Here is a 22030-nt window from a genome sequence, read left to right as displayed (position 1 = left end):
TTTTTTTTGTATATTTTTACGTTTTTATAACAAGTAGTTCCAATAAAATTTTACAAGTTTATTTTGTACAAGTACGGAGTATTCTCCGCATGAAACTCAAACGCATCAGATATTTAATAGTGGCATAAATTGCGGAGAGTGCTTTTTTAGAAAGTAACAGGGTATATACTAGCTTTCGTAGATCTGTACGTCCGTACGTCGATCGTCGCCACGTGACAATATCACCTAGTTACAAACACAAATCTGTGGTGGAGAGCCCAATACTCGACAACCAATTCACTTTGACCAGTTCGTAATTTTACTGCAGAGCTACCTAAGCATGTTCGTGTTCTACCTACACAGGACTAGCTGTTCCTAGCATTTTTATTGTAGCTGGATAATCACATACTATGTATAACGTATTACCAACATTTCTTATTTTTTATAGCAGTTGAGTCCGACACTTGACCGATATAACATCCACGTTGAATATTTATTAAATAACGTCTATTAACTCTGTATTATTGCTTAATAAGATTATATTCTTCGGTTACTTCATATTAAAATTTGTTCATTGAATAATTATTATAAACTAGCTTTACTTTACCCGTGACTTCGTTCACCGTGAATAGTTTATCAAGCAAATAGATAAAAGCGTAACTAACAAACTCGCTTTCCCATTTATTACTAAGGATTAATATGTATCTAGTTTTTTTTTATTTGATTGGACGATAGATATATATACTCGTATATTTACAGATCGTTCTACAAATGAGCATTGCCTTAATACGGCACGTATCTAAAAACTATGTACAAATTGTACAGTGCTTAAATATCTGCAGGAAAATTATAAACCTTTGCCGAAAAAATAATTAGCAACATGACTAGACCATACACAGTTCCAAGGCAATCGAACACTGTAACTTACCCCTAACTTGTAAAGATGATATAATTTATATAACCAACATCAAAAAAACAATTCTAAAATCTGACATATATCTTTACACACCAACCGACGCATGTCGCTGATTATTTTTTTCCATATAAGTACTTAAACTAAATCGCCAAAGCTGCCAGTAGACAGCCGTGGCAACCGCAACTTATTTCACAAATTACAGCTTCAATAATTATTATGTATGAACCTTCGGACGTTGGGGTAACTTTGGGAGATTTTAAAATCTAATAGGTACATCGAAACTTTTCAATTTGCAGGAAAATTACAGCCATATTGCAGTCTTTATCTCATCTTTTTGTCAGATTGGCCTTTACTGGGCCAGGTTCTTGTAACTTTTATGAAATAAGTTTAAACCAAGGCTAATTACTATCGCTTAGGCTATGTCGCACCAGAGCGCGAAGCCCACGCCGCGAGACCATATATCTTACAAAGCGTTATGAATGTTTGTCTGTCTCCCCTAATCAATTGTCAATTCCTAGGAACAAAGTAGAGGTGAACCCGCGACGGGGATTTCAACGCGACGTTGCGACAATGCCTGTTACTGCCTCGATTGTATAATAACATATAGATTGGTTGTAATCGTAATGGGCTCTGAAGTTCAATCGATCCAATGCTCAGCACTTCGACATATTTCTCTTCACTCGCAACATGAACAAACAATCAAAAGCTTGAACATCTCAAACGTAACGTTCAGCTATTATATAATTTGACTATACATATCAATATCTTACAACTTGGGTCGATAACACAATTGATTAACATTTAACAATGTATGTATTAAAGTGACAACGTTGCATATTATTCAAAACTCAACGCAATATATTATTTGAAAATGTAACATGGCATGGTTCCGTACCCGTCGCATTGGCTCGACTGAAGCTTGTACCAGTTTGTACTTACATATAATTATTTACAAATTACTCGCTATCGCTTGCCCGAAGATAAAGGGAACATATTCCATGGTAACACGGCTCGTTGGGAGTAAACTTACCTAATGATACGGTCGTTATTGTTATTGTGTGCACATTCACAGAGATCACAGCCTTCAGAATGTAACTAAAGTAGTGATGCGCACTGATCGGTAACAAATGTTACATTTACATTATTAACTCGACGGTAATGTTACATTTACGAATAATTATTGATTTGTTTATCATTTATTGTTTTTATTATTTCAATCATAAATTAAAGTTACGTCCCATTAATGTAATTCTCAGTCTAATGTGACACGGCATTGTGGCAATATTACATTTACCAAATGTAACCTAAATAAAATTAGTTAAATTACAAGAAACAATGAGAACTCAGTACGCTTATATTTCGTATGCGTATGTAAACGGAAACCTATATTGTGCGTCGTTTAGAACATACTTGTGCTAATTTTGCGCGCACTACGAATTCGAAAATCTTCGGGCTTTCGACCGTAAAACTATAATAATACCGAAATATCGGAACAACCAATAAACGTTGCTTTAGTCTAATTAAGTAATAGTATTTGATTGTGAGACACAGTCTCTATTGCTATCGCCAATAGCGCGCTACAGCCGCTAGAGCCTAGCGAAACAAGCCGACCGGGCTAGCTCGGCCGCCCCGATCTCATCGGTGGCGCCCGCTAACGCAACCATAACAATTATCTCATAAAAATATAACTTACAAAAAACCTACTGTGACTTATTACAATACAAAAATGTCGAATGCTATACCAATTAAAAATTACATTTCCATCTACTTATTGCTTACAAATTAAAAATGACATTATTGTTGCAAATTGTACAATTATAAATCGTTATTATTATTTATTAATTATTTTATTTGGAAAATATTTTAGTCTTATAGTTAATTTAGAATTAAGACGATCGCGCGGTGTGCGGCACGGCGGCGGGACGGGCCGCTTCCGTGGCGCACACGCTGCAACCTATCGATTTATTTAATATCCCACGATTGCGAGTTGTGAGTCGCGCTCCTCGCTCCTGGCGGACACACTCGAGCCCACACACACCGGTGACATATCATTTGAGCCAATTATTGCGATAAATGCCAGCGACGTCAGCGCTGCGACGTCACACACACATATTAACATTAGGCCGTGCTAAGTGCACAATCACGACACGCTACGGATCATCTTAGTCTTAATATATTGAATTGAGCAGTATACGGACGCACGGACGCACAAATTGACTATAACCCTGTAGTAACTACTGAAACCTAACTAATAAGTAATTAATTTTTTCTCTTTCTAGGGGCGTATAAGTTAAAAGCATTACATTATTAAAGTCTCCACAAAATTGTATAACTTACTATAACGCTATTCATTTTTATTCATCAATTAAAAAGATAATAATTTCCTCTTATTATCTCTTATGCTACAAAATTATTTTAACATAATTATAAATTAACTTAATATCTTGTAGATCAGGTTATATGTTGCTATGTAACGTACAGATAAACTTCTCGCATAATCGTAATCAATTCCCGAATGCAAACTATTGCAATCTGTCCACTGTTACTGTTCATTATATTTATTTATTTATTACATCTGCCATAATCATTAATAATATCGGTCATCTGGATATGACTTTATTTATCATCACGTATTTAACAATAATTATGAGTAAAAATATACATAATCAAAACGTTTACGTTAAAATAATTTAATAATAATATATATTTAGATAAATATAATAAAAATCAACAATACAATAAAGTCACAGCATGTATGTACATGTTTGTACACATGTTGGTGACGCGCCGTGTTACGTCGACACACTTACAGTCATCGTACCCATTTTAAGTGTATTAGTTCTACATAGGATTAGTTGGCTCAGAGCAGTGCGTAAGACAGCCAGACGCGAGTTCCTCTCCCCACCTACCGGCTTGCTCCTAAGTACTGGATAAAAACCTACTATTTTATAATGAATCTCCCACGCCTTCGAAACATACTTATCAGTAAATTTATAAATAAGTATCAGAAGCTATATATAATCTGTAGACCGTAATTACCGAACCCCAGACCCGGCCGAAGTTACGCAATAAAATTCATTATGAGAAGATCTAATTAAAATGGGTACAAGAAACAATGGCACTTTACAGGGTACCTATGCATTTTTTTTTCATAAATTATGTCATAAAATGACGACTAAAGAACTATGTATGTTTAATTTACGCCGTGACTTATTCCTAGTTTTCGATTTATACCTAATCACATCGATTTAGAACATTTGTTGTGTGGTAGTAATGGTGGCACGGCCGCCGGCCGGACGTCTGAGCCCATGAAACAAGAAGTTGGCGGCGGCCTTGATGGGGCCGACTAGTGGCGCCCTCGCAGCGGGCTCCCATTGTCAGACATTGCCGGTGGCCGGGAACCTCGGCGGCGGCAGCGGCGGCGGCGGCCGGCCCGCCTCGCCCCCACCCGAAGACTGCTCCGATACTGAAACACCACGCTCAGTTATCCTGGACCCCCGAGCTTCAGCTGCGACCTCATCTCATCTACTACTCATCGTGGTTCTTTAAGAGTTCTCAGTGTTGCAAGCTTTTACTAAATATATAATCCAATGCTTATGGACTAGTTTGTGTCTACTGCACGTAGGATATACTAGACGGAATTCGCGAGGCAGGAGGTAACCTAGATCTATGACCTAAGTCAGCTGTATTGTCTGTTGAACATCTCGGTATTGGAACTGTGCCTTGGTTTAATAATTCGCTAGGGAGACATAGAAGCTGCTTGGAACCAGTATGTACAGTCATCTCACAGTTCCACAGTAAGGTACTGTTGTATAAAAGTAATTCGTATCCTAGCCTATATAAATCCCTGTTTTATCCTAGTTATAAATAATTTAACCTATTCCTTATCTTGTCAGCGGCTGTCTTTTTTCAACGTTATTTTGAAGTCTCCGTGTACATTGGCGCTCCAAATTGAAGATTGATTGTCCTCAGCGCATTGTGAACAGCCTATCGTACAAAAATGTGTTACATTATTCAGTTCATATAAACACACGGGGTCACTTCAAATTAAGTGGGAATACTTCGCAAAGTGACTAAGTATTCACAGAAAGAACTAAGTTAGTAGAAATCCTGATGAATATAAGGTACTGTTTCAGGCCAAGATCAAAGGCTTGGATATTCAGTTTATCCTTTACCGAAATGTGTAACTCAAGCTATTTGCAGCTCTATAATGATAACGTTAAAACACATTTTCTAACCACACTTCTTAAAGTATGGCCAAATCATTTGAAGCGACCCCTTTATACAAATTTTAATAAAATAACACATCGAAACTGATAATCTTACAGAACATTGCTGGCCACACCGAGAAGTCTAGAAAAACAGACAAAATCAAACCTCTGAAGGATAATATGAAGGAATCTTTTAAATTATAATTTAGTGGTAGTAGTATTTGAGAAGAAATTAAGGGTAGTTTCACGGCTAAAGTAAAGGGGGTACACGTAAAAGCTAGACTGTAACATCCAGAAAAAAATCTGCGGAAAGTTTGAAAAAGCTAAGAAGCTGCGCTCAGCGGCTGAGGCGCTCAGCAGGCAACTTGACTTCAGTACGAGATGCAAGGAGCCTGGTGAGACCCCTGCGAAAATACAAACATGTCGACATCTTATATTACAATAGCACAGAGCATGCAGGCACATTATGTACATCGACTGTAAGATAAACAGTGTAGAGTAATGTTACAGTGTTATCAGATGAATGATGCCCATATTAGCAACGTTGATATCAAGCAAGATACAATTTTGTTGTAATTTGTTTGTTCTATGTTCAATGTAGCCAATCATGTTTTAAATAGAAATCACACTAATAACACTACTCAAAAAGATCATCGTATATTAGTGAGCTTATCTATTATTTAGCGCAAAAGTTCAAAGTAACTGAAATATTTTCAAAGTAAACAAATCCATAACTGTGTTTGTTTTTTTGAACGCAAAATTCTTTGATGCTCATGAGAGACAGGCTTTTAATGAGGAAAGTTTACATTTAAAAAATACATATGATAGCAATGGCTACCAATTTCAAGATAATATTCGCGGCTCCAGTTACTTTGAGCGTACTGCAGATATAGATAGGCTTCACGAGTTCGATCACCTCATTAGGAAAAGTGAGTGTGAAGTGACAAAGCGTGACACTTACGGGAATCGTGTTTCTCGTCAACGGGAGCGGGGGGTGGCGGCGGGGGCAGCTGCTGCTCCAACGCGTTCACGCAGTTCATCATACTCCCGTAGAGGCGGCTGTCGCGAAAACTGTCCCTGCACACAGGCTCCAATCATCCCCTTTCACCGATTACGCTAACACCCCCAGGATTGCGTCCATCGCCTTTTAGTCTAATGTCTTACAGGTTCTTCTTTAATATCACCTTAAGTATTGGCAGTAGTAATTTCAGGATTTATCCATCTCTATTTTTTGACTAAATCTCAATGAACTACATTTACGATGAGATCCAATATTGAATAGTCTCCGGTCATGTTTTAATCAAGGTTTTATGTTTGTGATATAATCGAATTGTTTTTTTTTATTTTGACGACATGATTTTAAATTATTTTTAGACACTGGCCTTTTGTAAAAGTATTACTTTGTTTTTTACTGACTAGCTTTTTGATATTAACATACAACGTCAAAATTTTCGTAGGTGTCGTGTAGGGATGTGCAAAGTTAGAAACATTTAGTCTCGAGACACGGTACACAGTAATGGGAGCTGAGCCCTGTCAGCCAGGCCACACTGCTGGCATCAGTGCTATGTACACATTGCTATACATCACGTGCAGCGCGTGCTCATGGATGACCTGCACCAGTCTGGTTTCGTGCCGTGTCGTGATTATAAAGAAAATCATGAATCATGTGTTATGGTAATGGTAGGACACAGTCAGTGCCAATAGTTCAAAATGTAATAATTAAGTGACGCGGCCTCTTACCTCCCGTTGGAATTCCGGAACAGCGCCAAAATCTCTTCGAAGGTCTTATTTTTTGTTTCAGGAACTTTTTTATACGTAAATATCCAAAAAATTGCAAGAAATACACTAAAAGGCAGGAATGTATAGTTTTCCAGTAGTGCCTGCAAAATGAAAATAAACAATATTGAAACAAAACAATGTAAACCCAAATACACAGCATTTGATGATCGACGGTAGCAAACAGTTGAAGAATACGTAATCTCTTTGCGTACGGATTAGAGTCGAAGTAGATTCATTATTACTTGATTGGAAACAATATTGACAGCAAATATGACTGACCGTAATTATAAGATCAGTGTGCCTGTATCAATATTAATTAACTGATGGCAATTGGAATCCTACACACATTGTTTGGCAAAGCCACATAAAGACCTACCTTCATGCTAGGAAAGCCAATTCCGACAACGAAATTGGCCATCCAATTAACTAATACGGCGATAGCCATCGCGCTGGGGCGGGGCCCCTGCGAGAACAGCTCGGCAGTGATGAGCCAGGGGATGGAGCCGGGGCCCACCGCGAAGAACACCACGAAACTCAGCGTCGACACCACAGACAAGTAGCTCATCCAATCGATCATTTCCTGCACATAGCCGAAGAACTCCTATCAGGGGCTAGAAATGGTGTCCTTTCCCGTCGCCGACCGGATAATGAAATAAACCACAAACATAAATGCACATCACACACTAGTCTGTCCGTGCGTCCGTCCGTGCTCCGCGCGGTGCGTGGAGTTCCGACTCACTGTTGAGTGCTGAGGCGTAGTGTCGTCCATCTATCGTATGTACTGCGAATGCTGGTGAGAAGTGCCATCCTGCTTTTGAGCAGTGTTTGTGTGATTATAAATTTCGCTTCATTTAAAAACGCGTGCGCTGAGCTCCCCGTGAACTTTCGCCACAATTTAGTGGTCAACAAAAATAGTGTTTAGTGCTATGTGAGTGATGTTCCTAACATTTATATTTGAGAATTTATTCCCGTTATTTACAATGCTTTCCTACCGAGAGTCCGGTTTCGGAAACAGGAAAGTCGAAGAGGGGGGAGGGCTAGCGAAGCGACAGGTTTATGTGTCTCAATGATTGTTAAATACTGTTATTCTGATCAAATCATAGCCATAACGGCCGTTGATGGTAATGATTTGACAAATAGAATAACAGTTCTTAAGACCATTGTGACACATACACCCGATGAAGCAAATGACAGTTTGTGAGAAATAAACCAGGGATTAAAGATGAGGTGCATGCATAAGTGTCACTACACTAAAAAAGAAAACTTTGACATAGTAATTTTAAAGTCGATAAATATTTTTCAATGAAATTTTTCTACACTCTATTCACCTTTTGAGGATTTGATGAGTCAATAAAGAATGAGTAACAATAATCATCAATATGTGAATAAAGTTTGAAAATGTGTACTCAGAAACACATTTAGCTGCCTACTAAATTAATAAACCAATGAGCATTAATCTAATTTCGATAACATTAATTTAAAAAGTTGATTTGGAAGAGATTGAGCAACCAATTGGGGTATGGAAAAAAAGAGTAGATAATGAAGTATAGATAGTCAAGAATATTAGGTAGTAGGTGAAGAAAGCGATGAGAAAGCGTGCCAAAGCAAATGCAAACCTTGATTGAAACCACGCTTTGAAAGCAATAATACGAAACAGAATCATAATTATCTGATAATTCATTTGCACAATTAGGATATTTTCATTTGGAATAATGCGCGGTGTCTCACAAGAAACACGTTTAGGGCCAATATTACAAAGCACAAATATTGGCCCACCTTATTCTAAGTTCGTTATTCTAACTTATAACAAAGCCCCAAGTCTGCTGCGTATAGAGTACTCAGGCAGTCCTGGGGTAGTATATTGTAAGCACAAATCACAATATTTTAAAGTTCTTGTTTGCACTGATTTTTTAATGTGAAATTATATCGTCTTCATTTGTGTTTATTTATATTTGCGGAGTTAATGGCCAGGTTGCAATTAAAATCTGATATTTTTTCGTCTCCCAATAAGTAATTCACTGCCGTCTTCATCAACAATATTCACCCACCCAAAGTATTTCACCCAAAGTTGGACAAAGGCTTCTTCTCGTATAGAGAAAGATCTTAATTTTTTTCCTAATTCTGAGAAAAAATTAGTGTAATAGAAAACTTTCTCTTGTCACCCCCTATCAGAAAACCAACCATAATTTTATAAGACACACCTTTATTAGAAATGAAATGGTGATGAAAATTGAGAAGATGAACATTCCGCCGAGGCCATAGAGATGAAGAGTCCGTCTCCCCGTGCGGTCCATGAGAGGCAAGGAAACCAGGGTCATGCCAACCATGATGGCTCCGATACCCATCGTGGCGAACTTGGCTGATTCATCCGTCAGACCCGAAGATGTGAACAGCGAAGTGGAGTAGTAGAACACCTGAAAGTACGCGATTTTGGAGTCTAGCCTTCAAATATACGATCGCAAATGTAAGCAATTTTATCCACCATATAGACAATCGAAAAAGAGCCCTGTCTTCAAAATAAATAAAGCAACTTACTGCGTTGATGCCACTGAGCTGTTGAGACAGTTGCATGACAACACCGATGAGCAAAGGAGCACGGAGCGTGGGAGAACAAAGCAGTTCCCTCATTGAAATGGACGCCTCTGCTTGCTGAGCTCGTTCCTCTGCACGCATTTCCTCTATATCTTCTTCCACCTTTGTGAAAAAACCTAATGTCAATAACTGTGCCGTAATACTGCATAAATGCAGGTGTAATAGGACGAACCTGATTGCTAGCTCGTAGTCGTCTGAGGGCTCTCCTCGCCTCCTCCTCCCATTGGCGCGTGATGAGCAGGTACCGGGGTGATTCCGGACAGGCGGGCAGCAACAATAGTTGCAGGATCGCCGGACAAATTGCTAGACCTGGACAATCAATCATCAATGCCTTTATACTGATCAGAACTATAATCACAATCCAACAAAATCTGCAAGCATCATTTATCGACATCGCACTAGTAAATAAACGAAGCCGTCTAAAACCTTCAAGTGCTCTCGCACCGGTAAAGTTCAGGTTGTCCTTAACTTTTAAATTCCTCATCTGCACGGTCTTGACTTTGCACACTTACTTTTGCTTTCATTATTAATTACTTTAATTTGTTGCGCTTTCAAGGCCTAGCTGTCGGAAGTTCTGACTAACCATTGAAAGCGTCTTAACTGTTTATAGCAGTTCTATTTTGTGTATTTTTTAAGTTAACGGTGACTGAGATGGATATAAGATTTTTTTGGACTGTTTTTTTTTTTATTTAAAGTCGATCTGATATATTGCTATTCATGAAAATAACATCACATTTAATCGATGTCATGAAATGATTCCGTTCAATAATTTTGTAAATTTAAATAATAATTAAAGACAAAGAGATATAAAAAAAAAACAATTACAAAGAACCCAATTTTCTGCGTGTCTATGTCTCAAAGCTTCCGTATCGCTCGTTGATATCTTTCGCATTCAGTTTCATGCAATTTCTCTTATGTACTAGATATTTCAGTAAATAAGTTATGTACTGTAGTTATATACCGTCAACGGGGCGTATTTACAACGAAGACACGCCCCTTGGCCGTCCTTCTACATCTCGTACTGGTCACATTTTAATTGCGAATTGTACGTGTATGCTGATCAGAGTTAGATGTCTGGTCATAGTATGCAGCTAATTTCTCACAAGCAGCTAATTTCTCACAAGCAGCTAATTTCTCACAAGCAGCTAATTTCTCACAAGCAGCTAATGCCACTTTTTGTTGTAATTTTATAACTCAAGAACGGGCTCATCTATCCAAACCATATGTTTAGGCTTTGTTCGGACTAGCTAGATCTTCTTCTTGGCGAGTCGATGGCAACTTAAATTTTGGAGGCCCAATATTTCGCTACGCATACGGCATTTTCAGTAGCGTTATATAGATCTTCCACTACTAGCTAGATAGACTAGATGGTTTATGTGAAGAAGGTTACAAAAAATCGGTCGAGCGGTTTTTATCAGATTTTTTGTAAGAAAATGATGGACTTTATACGTAGCGGAGCACGTACTGCGGGCCACTAGTATATTTCTATTATTTATTGTTCTCGAAGGGTACATTTTAATTTTTATGACATACGTAATGTCCAACAAAACTATACACATACTTTGTCTGTTGGATCAAAATTATTATGCTTTTCTTATTATCTTACGAACTAAGTTTAAGACTAGTAGTATTATGACGCTGGCAAAAAATAGACTTACCAAGTAAGATAGGCCATCCCTCGTCGGTACCGAGAATTTGCTCGATGCCGAGGACTTGAGAGAGGAGCAGGCCTACGGTCACGGCTAGCTGGTTGACGGTACCCAACCCCCCACGTAGATTTAGTGGCGCGATCTCCGATATGTACATTGGCACTAATGATGTGTTTAACCCTGTTGGAGTACAAAGGTAAAGACACTAAAGTCACACTTTCTTGACCCGTAATATAATGTGTGTATGACTTTTGATTTGAACAGTAGTCCTAGTTCACCGTTTTCACTGTTTATGTTGTAAATTAGTTTTAGTTTATTTTTATTTTAGTTTATTATATAAAACACGTCGTGTTTCACATGTCGCTGGGTACGCCCTAAAACTATACCTATTTTCAATGAATGGAGGCATTATGTTCTCTCTTTTTTTTTTCACATTATTTTTTTTTGTAGCTGCTTGAGTAATAGGTATGGGAAAGGTGTGTACTAGCTAACATGATTACATGTTTACTTGTTTTTTTTTTATATACAAAATGTGTATAATTTTGAGTGATATTTTTATTTTATTTTTTTTGTATACGGTTCTTCAAACCATACAGACAGAATTGTGTTGCTGGGGAGTTTGTTCCACCACTTCTTCTTCCCAGCAAAAACACATAGGAAGTGGTGAAGGGCGGGCGTTTTGTAGATTTGACGTTCAAAAAGTGCTGATTTTCAGCCTACTTTGAATAAATGACTTTTGATTTTGATTTTTTTGATTTTGATTTCACTTCGGATGGAATTCAAACTCCTACCTACACCTAGAACAGGTTTTTTCATTCGTCATTAAGGTTGCGGTGATGCCATAACGCAGGAAGGTCCGGCACGCTCTTCTAGGTCAAATTCTTACGGATGAAAACGACCAGTTCTGAATGAATTAACGACGCGTTTGGGTTCTTAGAGACATTTTTCAATTATTTTTGGTATAACATAAACTGGTGGGGTCTAAAGAAGGCGCATGTGGGTAGAACAGTTACGTTCAAATCACAACGCGCTACTTTCTTAGGCGATTTTCCGTTATGGCACTTCCGTTAGTCATTTTGATCAGAAATGATTTGTGCGTGGAATTGATACTGACCACAATTAACTCCTATGATGAACCTGCCGAATATGAGGAGCTCGTAGCAGTGTGATATCTTCGTGAACCCCATGAGACTGGCGCCGCTGATGCCTAGGATGTTGTTGAGCAGTAACCCGCCTTTCCTATTGACACAATTACGACACTTACAAATATGTTGCAATCACTTCATAAAATTTTCAAGGTAAGTTCAAACAATTTTGAGCAGATCCCTACATTTGTGGACTTTTGACGATGTAGTCGTCGATGATAGTCTGTACATTTTTGAAAACAAGGTTATTTTTGAAAAGGTTACATGCATTGCTTAGTGTTCACTAAAACCCTGTATTGAAGCAGATTAGGGTCTCATAATATATTTCTAGCGGTCTGCCCCTGCTTCATGATATTGTAAATTATGAAAACGAAAACTGACTCCTGTGGCTAAACCACTGAATGGACTAGGTTATTTTTTTTAATAATTCGCCATAGAATATCATATATATATAAGATTTAATGTGATTAGGTATGACACACCCGATATAGTGATGATTTAGGAGCTGTAAATTAGGAACCCTTACCTCCCAAATCTGTTAGCGATCATGCCACCAGAGAAGCCACCGAGCATGCCACCTATTGCGAAGATGCTGACAGCGATGGAGTAGAGCCTGTTGACGGTGTCATCTTGCAGGTCCATGCCGTACCGGTTCTTGTATACATCCTTCATGAAGTTAGCGATGTTCTGGTGGGAGATCAAAAAAGTGAGGAGTAAATCATCATTTCAAACCAAGACGTTGGGCAAGACTTGAAATACTGTGGTATATTTGGGATCGGAATATGATTATAGTAGTTATTTATAAGTATTTGGAATGCTTTGAATTAGATATCAATCTCACAAAAGTAACGTATAATTTAAACTTACACAGCTAGATACATGATCAGATTAAACAAACCTATCCCAATCAAAACTACTAAACCCAAAATATCCACATCGTCAATAGAACCCTCAAAATGTTAAGCTAAAACATTTTCAATAAACTTCATTTCATATCCGTTAGACATGAAAACATCCGTTCAGGTGTTATTAATATTTCCCGTGCAGCAGCCGAGCGTAATTTGAGTCTGGCATCGAGACGATTTCTCTAATTGATTTACTCGGCTGACATCGAGTTGCATCGTTGCCGTCGCCTCAATGTTTGTTTACAAGTCGTTTCGAGATTCTATTTGAATGAACCCAGTGTCGGGATCGCTTCGGTAAACTTCCAAGCCAATATTGTGAATGGGTCTTTCATTACTAAATTGACTTTCTTGCACCGTGTTTATCAATTAAATGATTCACTAGTAGTTGGAGATGCTATTGGATTTCTTGGTGTTCGAACTCTGAATTTAAATGCAATTTACGTAGTGCTGTTCTTAGAATTAATTGGTTTACCATTTAACTTTTGCCGGAGGTATTTTGTGTAAATGTCGATTTGAAGGATAATTTTTATGACTGCTTTTTCTGGGCTGGGATCTTATGCGTTTTAGTCAGTAAGAATATGATTCTTTCACACACACATTTGGGAGGATCATTTGGAGCCACTTTCAAAAATGATGTTAATGAATTCACTGACCTTGCCAGGAGCGTTGATGACGCCAGTATTGTACCCGAACTGCAACATGCCCAGGACGGCTGCCAATATTGCGTACGACAGGAAGAAGGTAAGCCCCTGAAACAACAGCCCTTGATATACCATCATCACACAAAAGGTTATTAAAAAATAAAGTGCAGAATTTAAAACTAAATCTCCTTGCTCCGGCCACACGTAAAAGATGACGTGATGAACAATTGACAGATGCTGATGCCTATAGCGGTGGAGATAAACAAGACATGAAAATAAAAAGTAACGTTACTAACACAAACGAAATTTAATAAGCTCCACTTGATGTAAGTCACAACTAAGCATCAGAAAAATGATCAAATTGTAAAATGTAGGTAGTCCCATGAGTTTCATGTTACCCTTTCTTAGATAAAAAGGCAAAATTGACAATTGATTTTATATTTAAATTCTTGTTAGAAAACTAATACTATCCTCGGTCTCTGTTAATAGAATAATTGTATAAGTCTGAACCAGACTCGTCAGTTATTTTTATTATTGCATGAAAAATTTGCTTTCTTTGTAATTTAGTGTTAAAGATGCAATTTGTGATTGTCTATGTTTACAGCATTTTTGTCTATCTAGCGCACGGTTTGCCGATTTTTTTCAGACTGTTTTTAATAGACTTTTCCCAGTATTAATATAAATATTTAGCATTAGTATTCATCTAGGTTGCTTTTTCACCGTTTGCTTCAGCAATAGAAATTCTGGTTGTATAGTTTTATATACGTTTCCTCGACGTTGAGGTCTATCGAAGCCAATGTTTGGACATGTTGGTTTCTACAAGATTGTGATACCAACCTTCGTCGGAAAACAGCTTTTGCGAACTGTCTTCGCTTTTCGAACCTTGTGAATTGTACACGTTGTCGCGCACTTACTATATGTGTAGAACATCGTGGCGGCACTTACTGCCACTGGGTCTATTTTCAGGCAACTAGTTGTGGCGTATTTTGCTCTTCTTCTGATGTCTCGAACCTGTTGGTATCCAATTCATCATAAGTACCTACCTGCGACATCGCCCTTATCTTCCTCCTTTGGTTTAACTCGTCGCCCTCCGAATTTACCGATTGCCTTCCCAAATTTTGATCGCGAGTCCCATGTTACTATATTAATTCTTCTTTTGGGTATCAAATTAATTACTTATACGTTTAAAAATTCATGCAAATCATTAAAGAAAAGGGTAAGCCGTTTGTACAGTTCTAAAAATAATGAAAATAAATGTTTATAATTAACAATTTGTAAAGGAAAATTGTACCTACAATAACCAGTAACTAAAGACAACATAACATTGCTATAACTCCAACTATTTAAGTACCTGATCCTGCCGTGGCCGCCTCTGGTGTGCTTCTTTGCTAATACATTTATTTATTGATACTTCATTCAAGATAAGTCTACGTAAACACTTGTACTTTAATTTCGACTGCACATATTTGCTTAAGCATGTTCAAAGACAACATGTTCCTTGATATTGGTTATAGTGACAGCGTTATTGTCGCTGTTTCACGTACCTGTTCCAGCAGCCTGAGCTTCCGCCTCTGCGAGTGCTCCTCGAGTCGGTCGACGTACTCGCGCAGCTCCTCGATCTCCTCTTTGACTTGCTGCACGGTATCCAACTCTTGCTTGATGGCGACCATGTCACGTTTCACCTGAGAAACATCTTCATTTTCATACCAGCTATCAAGAATTACGGAGGAAGGAAAGATGAAGATGCCATAAGGAAGATAGGTCAGGCCCGTCTTGTAGGTCAAACAATGCATTACAGGCGTGGTCAGTTACTGGAATACACAAGGCGTTCGGGTTCCTTGTCAAATCAAAATCAATTTGTCAAAGATTGGTCTTGTTGATTGGTGAATTATTTTGAAAATAATGAGCCATAGAAGGTTGTCGAAGATAATAAGCATTTGGCGCGTTACTTAATTAGCAGATTTTTCGTTATGACAACTCCACTGGTAATTTTGTTCTTAATGAGTTTGATTTACTTAATATCCTAAGGCTAAGTTCAGATAGTCTCGAAGTACTTGTTTGTTTGTCAGAGATGTAACATGATTGTAATTAGCTGACGCATCCACATGCCCATTAGGTCCAATTAACGGCTTAATACGGTTTGATTCAGCAATTAAGCCCGACTAGACTATTACTGGGGCAGACCACAATGATCAAACGGATAGCCGTCGTGACCACATAACCTCAAGCATTTCGTGGTGCGCACCGTCAGGTATTAGCAATTCGAGTTAGGCATCGCAATATCACACTATTTAAGTTGAAATAATAACCTAAATACAATGATAATGAAACTTTGCATCTTTTTTGATAAAGCGTAGTGTTATCTTCCTCATCATTAATCATTTTGCCTGATATCGAAGAGCAAGTCCGCCATCCGTCAGATTGTACATGCATTGTACATACTTCCCAGTTGAAATTATTAACGAATTAGAATACAGTCTTATTAGATGTTCCACTATGAGTACCCATAACTTATTTTAGAAATGGAGCCATCAAAATAAAAACGTACTATACATATATTGAAAAGGCTACATCATAGTTATTTTAGTATACCAGTTTCTACCAGTTTGAATACCCACGAAGTCAGCTATGGCGTATGGCGACAAATAAAACATATAATAAAAAATCGGTAAAAAAACTTTTAAGTCAAACGGTTTTATCTTATGTGCACTGAAAACTAGAAAATAAAAAAATAGTTACTTACCTGTCAACCTACGTAGGTGGTCTTGGTCATATTAGACTAAAATAAAAACGTGGGGCCCATTAACTGTTGCTGTAGTACTTTCTTCTAGTGGTATAATAGGTGTGGATTGCATCGACTTACTATAATCGTAACTGGAGATTTTGACAATCAATAATCAGCCGTAGCGGCTTCACCAGCGAACGCCGAGCTCATGATCTACCAAAGTATAAAGATATGCTTTGCCATAGGTAGGATTTCAGAGGGGCCCCACGTTTTTATTTTAGTCTAATATGACCAAGACCACCTACGTAGGTTGACAGGTAAGTAACTATTTTTTTATTTTCTAGTTTTCAGTGCACATAAGATAAAACCGTTTGACTTAAAAGTTTTTTTACCGATTTTTTATTTTCTAGTTTTTAGTATTTAATGAAAATGCCTACCGAATATTCTTCATTCTATCTAATTCATTTAGTGCGTCATTATTACACGGTCTCTTATCTGATAATTTATTACAATCTAATTTTTTAAAAAGTCTAATTTAATTCTTTCTCTTTTTAGAATTTTCTAATCTAATTTTTTAACGACGCCAAAAATCATCAAGTGACCCCTCCCTGGGTCAGCAGCGGTAAGGGCGTGCCAGACTCTTACTGACTAAAAATAGTTATGTTTCGGCGTAGGCCTTTTATGTACCAGGGCCACGGTAACTCTTTCGAACAATCCCGCAGCCCAGGCAGGCCTTGGCCCTGTTGGGCCCCGCTGGGGTTGCTGACAGTATTCTACTTGTGTAGCCCTTTCATTTGATACCCATATTGAGGGGGTTGTGGAAAAATATGTAATCCGCCATTTTGTGCCGGCGGCCATATTAGATTTACAATGTTATTGATATTTCTATATTGTATTGTTGACAGGAAGAGGGTGAAATTTGAATTACTAAATTTGACCCAAGAATAAAACAAACGGGATGAGCTAAATAAAACCGTTTAAAAATTGTTATCAGCCATTTGGTAGCGGCGGCCATCTTAGATTTCAATTTTGCATAGTAAATTGTATTCTACTTGTTGAGACCTTTCATTTGATACCCATGTTGATGGGATTGATAAAACCTAAGTTATCCGCCATTTTGTAGAGGCCGCCATCTTGGATTTGAATTTTATATAGTACATTGTATTCTACTGGTTGAGCACTTTCATTTGATACCCACATTGACGGGATTGATAAAACCTACGTTATCCGCCATTTTGTACCGGCGGCCATCTTGGATTTGCAATGTTATTGATATTACTATATTGTATTGTCATCGGAAATAAAGGTGTGTACCAAATTTCAGATCAATCTGACAACAGGAAGGCACTGAAATTTCAATTTCTAAATTTGACCCAAGAATGAATAAATAATAAAACAAACGGGGTGAGCTAAATAAAACCGTTTAAAAACAGCAGTCAAAAAACGACCAGCCGAACTTCATATTAGCGTGGAAACTCCTATTTTGCCAAGTAATAGGAGACACAGTTTTACCATTCGTTTTTTTTAATCATTATTACACCCTAGTAGTAGCCGTTTGCCAGCGGTTTCACCCTGATTTCAAATGTATTATATGTTCCTCCGGATTCATTTGGCATTCTAACAGCGAAAGAATTTTTCAAATCAGTCGAGTAGTTTTTGAATTTATCAATTATAAACAAAAATACTTATTTTTCCTCTTTACAATATTAGTTTAGATAGCATGACTACAGGAAAATTCTGAATTACGTAAGCTTCGAAATTAGCAGAAATAGAAGCCGCATCGCGTGTATTTACACAAAATTGCTCCGTTCATTATAAATAATTGCAAAAATCATATGCAACATTATCTGGAATATTGCATTTCAAAGAAAGGCGAATGATAAATGGGCGCAAAAACATTTTACTAAAACATTGGTTGGGCATGAATATTTATGTGTAGGTAGCAAACAATAATATGACAAGAGGAAGAGAATGCTGCAATACTGCTAAAGACTCATCATTATATCTAGGCTCCTATTAAAGTCTGATAAGTACTGGTAGCTTTCAACATTCTTATTGGAAGATACTCTGAATCAATTTAAGAGAGTTTCTTTCATCTTTCTCATTTTCTCAAACTATCCCGTAGTCTGCCTACTGTCTTATTTCAATAAATCTCTAAGTCCTCGGCTTTTCAGGTCACAGATTTTTGTACTGAAGCCTTTAACACTGGCATTGGATGCATCGATCATCATTTGGAGTCATCATCATCATCTTTTTGCAGTCGCCAACATCATCAGCCTTTTAATCGTCCCACAACTGGGCACAGGCTTCCTCTCACACGGAGAAGGAATGAGCATTGATAGTCGTCAATTGTTTAGAATTCGATGCTTTGTCACGCGGAAAAACCGAACTGAGTGATTAGTGCGAGTTTTGCAAGTTAACTTTCTCGATGCGAAATTTGTCTTACCACTTTATCACGTAACATCTTGTTTATTTAATAAATGCTGTCATCGGTAGGTGGTCTCTGACACTCGCGCTCACTTTTGAGAGTATGAACATTATTATACGGCAAAATGAAGGAAGATGTCATATCTAAATCAAATACGATTCTTTATTTCGATAGAGTTATAATTACGTATCGAGCGCGATTGCTTACAAAACTCGGAATCAGCACTCTGAAATCAGCAACAAACCGCTGTTAGAATGTTTAACTCAGTCCATGCAATTTCGAAGCTTCTGCAAATCGGTATAATAAACTTGCAGCCCAGGCCGTATAATAGGATTTAGTTTGAAATAAATCAGAGGCAGTTACAGGTTATTGTGCCTTAACCAGACGAGGATTGAGGTGCACGGTGCTGCACGCGACGGCCCAATACCACACAATCATTCAGCTATTTACGGAACGTTGTGTTGTGAAGGTGTACTAAAAGGGGTTACGAATATGGAACCTTGAGTTTTCATTGTAATTTTCTTGGAGGCCGCGACAATAGTTATGGAAAGGACAAGAAACAATTTCTCGTAACTAACCTGACCTTCCTTGGAGACACTCATCAATTGCTCTCTCCCCATTTGCGTTAATAATCGCTTAAATATAATGTAAGTACTTTTTGAGTTTATTGCAAAATGACTAACATAAGTACAGACGCAACGCGGGACCGAATGTAAGTTTAAAATATATTTCTACTAATAAACGGAAATATCACCATTAGAGTACCCGCACACTACAGACGTAACAGTGGGCCGACAGTTGACCTGAGGATAAGCAAATAAAAAAAAATGCCCCCCATCAAAGTTTTCAGTCGATCTGACACCGGCTAAACACCAGGATCTAAGTAGTCTGGTAGTGTGCAGACTACCGTTCATCTTTATACTGATAAACGAGCGCAAACAAACTATCAGCCGACTAAAAGTTTGCAGTGTTAGGGTACCTTTAGTCTGACATGTTGTTAGAATATGTAAGGCAAAATGTGTGGATATTCATTATAATACAAATAAGCAACAAAATACAGGGCAAACAATTTTCACCGAAATGCACACAAAGGATTATGGAAACCGTCCATGCATCAAATATGTTGTGTCCTTTGAGTTAAAACCGAGTGAATGCCGGCTAAACTATAATTTCGATAGTAATAGCATATTTCAATCTAAGCCAATATTCCATTGGTTATTTCCAATAGGTATTCGTACTGCGAATCTATTTGAACCAAACCAATTGCAAGCTCGGAAATGTAGCTGATATTCAAAGTAACCTACTAAAATTGATTTTCTGAAAATTCATCACTATTTCACAGAAACCTGATTAATGAAATTTTTAATGAAGTAAATACCCTTTTACATTATATAATATAAATATTCATAACTATTTTTATGTTGCAAAACTGATTGGAGAACCTAGTGAGTGTACTTATGTCTCTTAGCTTTCCGCCCGCGGTTTCACCCGCGTCCCGAGATAACTGCTTGCCGTAGTCGACTAGTGACAAAACTATCCTAGGTCCTTCTTCCGGCCTATCCACTAATTTTCAGGTAAAAGCCATTCTTGAGCTATATAATAAGTAGTGTAAGTAACACCAGTTTCTTTTACTATAGACAAAAATTCAGAGACCCAAAAAGATGGCATTAAATGACGAAATAGTTTTGCCAATCACGATAACATCCGAACTATTATGTACTTCGTATTTATTTACATAGTAAGTGGGCGGAGCAGGTGGGTGGAAACGTACCGAATACTAGGTACTGAAAGGCTTTACATAGTGAGGATGCACTGACTGTAAATAGAACCTCCCATGTATCAAATTCTCGGAATTCGCTATCGAGTCGGTTATGTACTAAATTATTGCAAGTTAGACTTTGTATCCGTGTACGCGGCCCAGTATATAAGAATATACATTAAACAGTTCAGTAGATCAATGTGAAAGTTTTGCTCGATACATTCATTTATTTATATCAATCAATTATATACAGTCATGGACACATAATTAAAGACACCCCCCGACTCGAAGTGAAATAAATAGTTATGGTACTGACATGAGCTTAAGCACGGTATAAACTGTAGTGTAATAATTATTAAAACAAACATTACATTGTGTTCTTTAAATTAAGGACAAAAAATATTTTCTTTCTTTAATACTTTAGATATAAAGCTCTATGGGAAATGAACACTAACTTTTGTAGCTGATACTTGGCTGGTCAGCTAATTAAAGACAGTTAAGAAAAAAAAACGAAAGATACAAATAGTTGCCATACTTTTTTTTAGAAGTGAGTAAAATACTTATGAAAACTCGAATTAGGTAATAATTTAGGTTTATTTCATAAAAAAATTTCATTTTAGTCCTATCAATAAGACTAGAACAAAAATTCTGGTAAGTAAAATGTTTTAGGCTTTTTAATATTATATTTTGACATACGGATTTATTCATACCACTTGATCTATAGTAAGGACATGGTAATAAATTTATTACTAAAGATTTCTTATCAATGGCACTAAAAAAGGCATGGTTTGAGAACAACTCAAAACCGACCCCAAGGAAAACTTGTCCGCAAACAGACTTTAAGGCGGTGCTATAGGCAAATAGTGAACCATTTACATGATCCGGTACTGGTTTTTTTGGGAGTCATCTGATACTAAAAGGACGACAATTGTGTCTGCAGAACTTTTAGACTACAACCGGATAGGGAAAAGCTGTAAGGCATGGGTATCGGAAGATGTTACTTTTGGAAAAGCACCGCGTGTCCATACTGTAGTTGGCTATTTCTATCAAATGTGAAAGGTGCAGTTAACAAGTGTTCAAAAATGTATTTTTTTTCTGATTAAACAAAGGGATACGAATAATTCTAAAATAATGTATCGAAATTAGTCGCCTCCAAAACATGAGATGGAACCAAAATACACTAAGAAAGTTCTCAAACATAGGAGGCGAAAAAGTTATAGTGTGGGGCTTCTCTCCACTACTTGGTGTGGTGATCTTTTAGAAAGATATTATTAAAAATAGGCGAATTCAAGTACTATAAT

General features: G+C 37.5%; 1 protein-coding gene across 5 annotated transcripts in view; it reads right to left on the bottom strand.

The window, feature by feature from the left end:
- Glut1 (Glucose transporter 1) overlaps positions 1-22030 on the bottom strand; it is a 115493-nt gene continuing 93463 nt past the window's right edge. For 4 of the 5 annotated variants that reach the window (XM_049836790.2, XM_049836781.2, XM_049836788.2 and 1 more), the window contains 13 exons: positions 15362-15499; positions 13830-13925; positions 12798-12958; positions 12241-12365; positions 11136-11306; positions 9650-9786; positions 9421-9579; positions 9087-9299; positions 7262-7486; positions 6847-6986; positions 6068-6183; positions 4773-4882; positions 1-4361 (listed from right to left, as the gene is read on the bottom strand). In XM_049836790.2, coding sequence (XP_049692747.1) covers positions 4788-4882; positions 6068-6183; positions 6847-6986; positions 7262-7486; positions 9087-9299; positions 9421-9579; positions 9650-9786; positions 11136-11306; positions 12241-12365; positions 12798-12958; positions 13830-13925; positions 15362-15487 — 1764 coding nt within the window. In that variant the 5' untranslated portion in view covers positions 15488-15499 and the 3' untranslated portion in view covers positions 1-4361; positions 4773-4787. The remainder of the gene's footprint in view (positions 4362-4772; positions 4883-6067; positions 6184-6846; positions 6987-7261; positions 7487-9086; positions 9300-9420; positions 9580-9649; positions 9787-11135; positions 11307-12240; positions 12366-12797; positions 12959-13829; positions 13926-15361; positions 15500-22030) is intronic. The other variant, XM_021338866.3, reaches the window with a different exon arrangement.

This window comes from Helicoverpa armigera, chromosome 1 (genome assembly GCF_030705265.1).
Source record: "Helicoverpa armigera isolate CAAS_96S chromosome 1, ASM3070526v1, whole genome shotgun sequence".
NCBI lineage: Eukaryota > Metazoa > Arthropoda > Insecta > Lepidoptera > Noctuidae > Helicoverpa > Helicoverpa armigera.
Note: the sequence above shows the minus strand (reverse complement) of the source record. Positions and strands in the feature narration are given on the sequence as shown.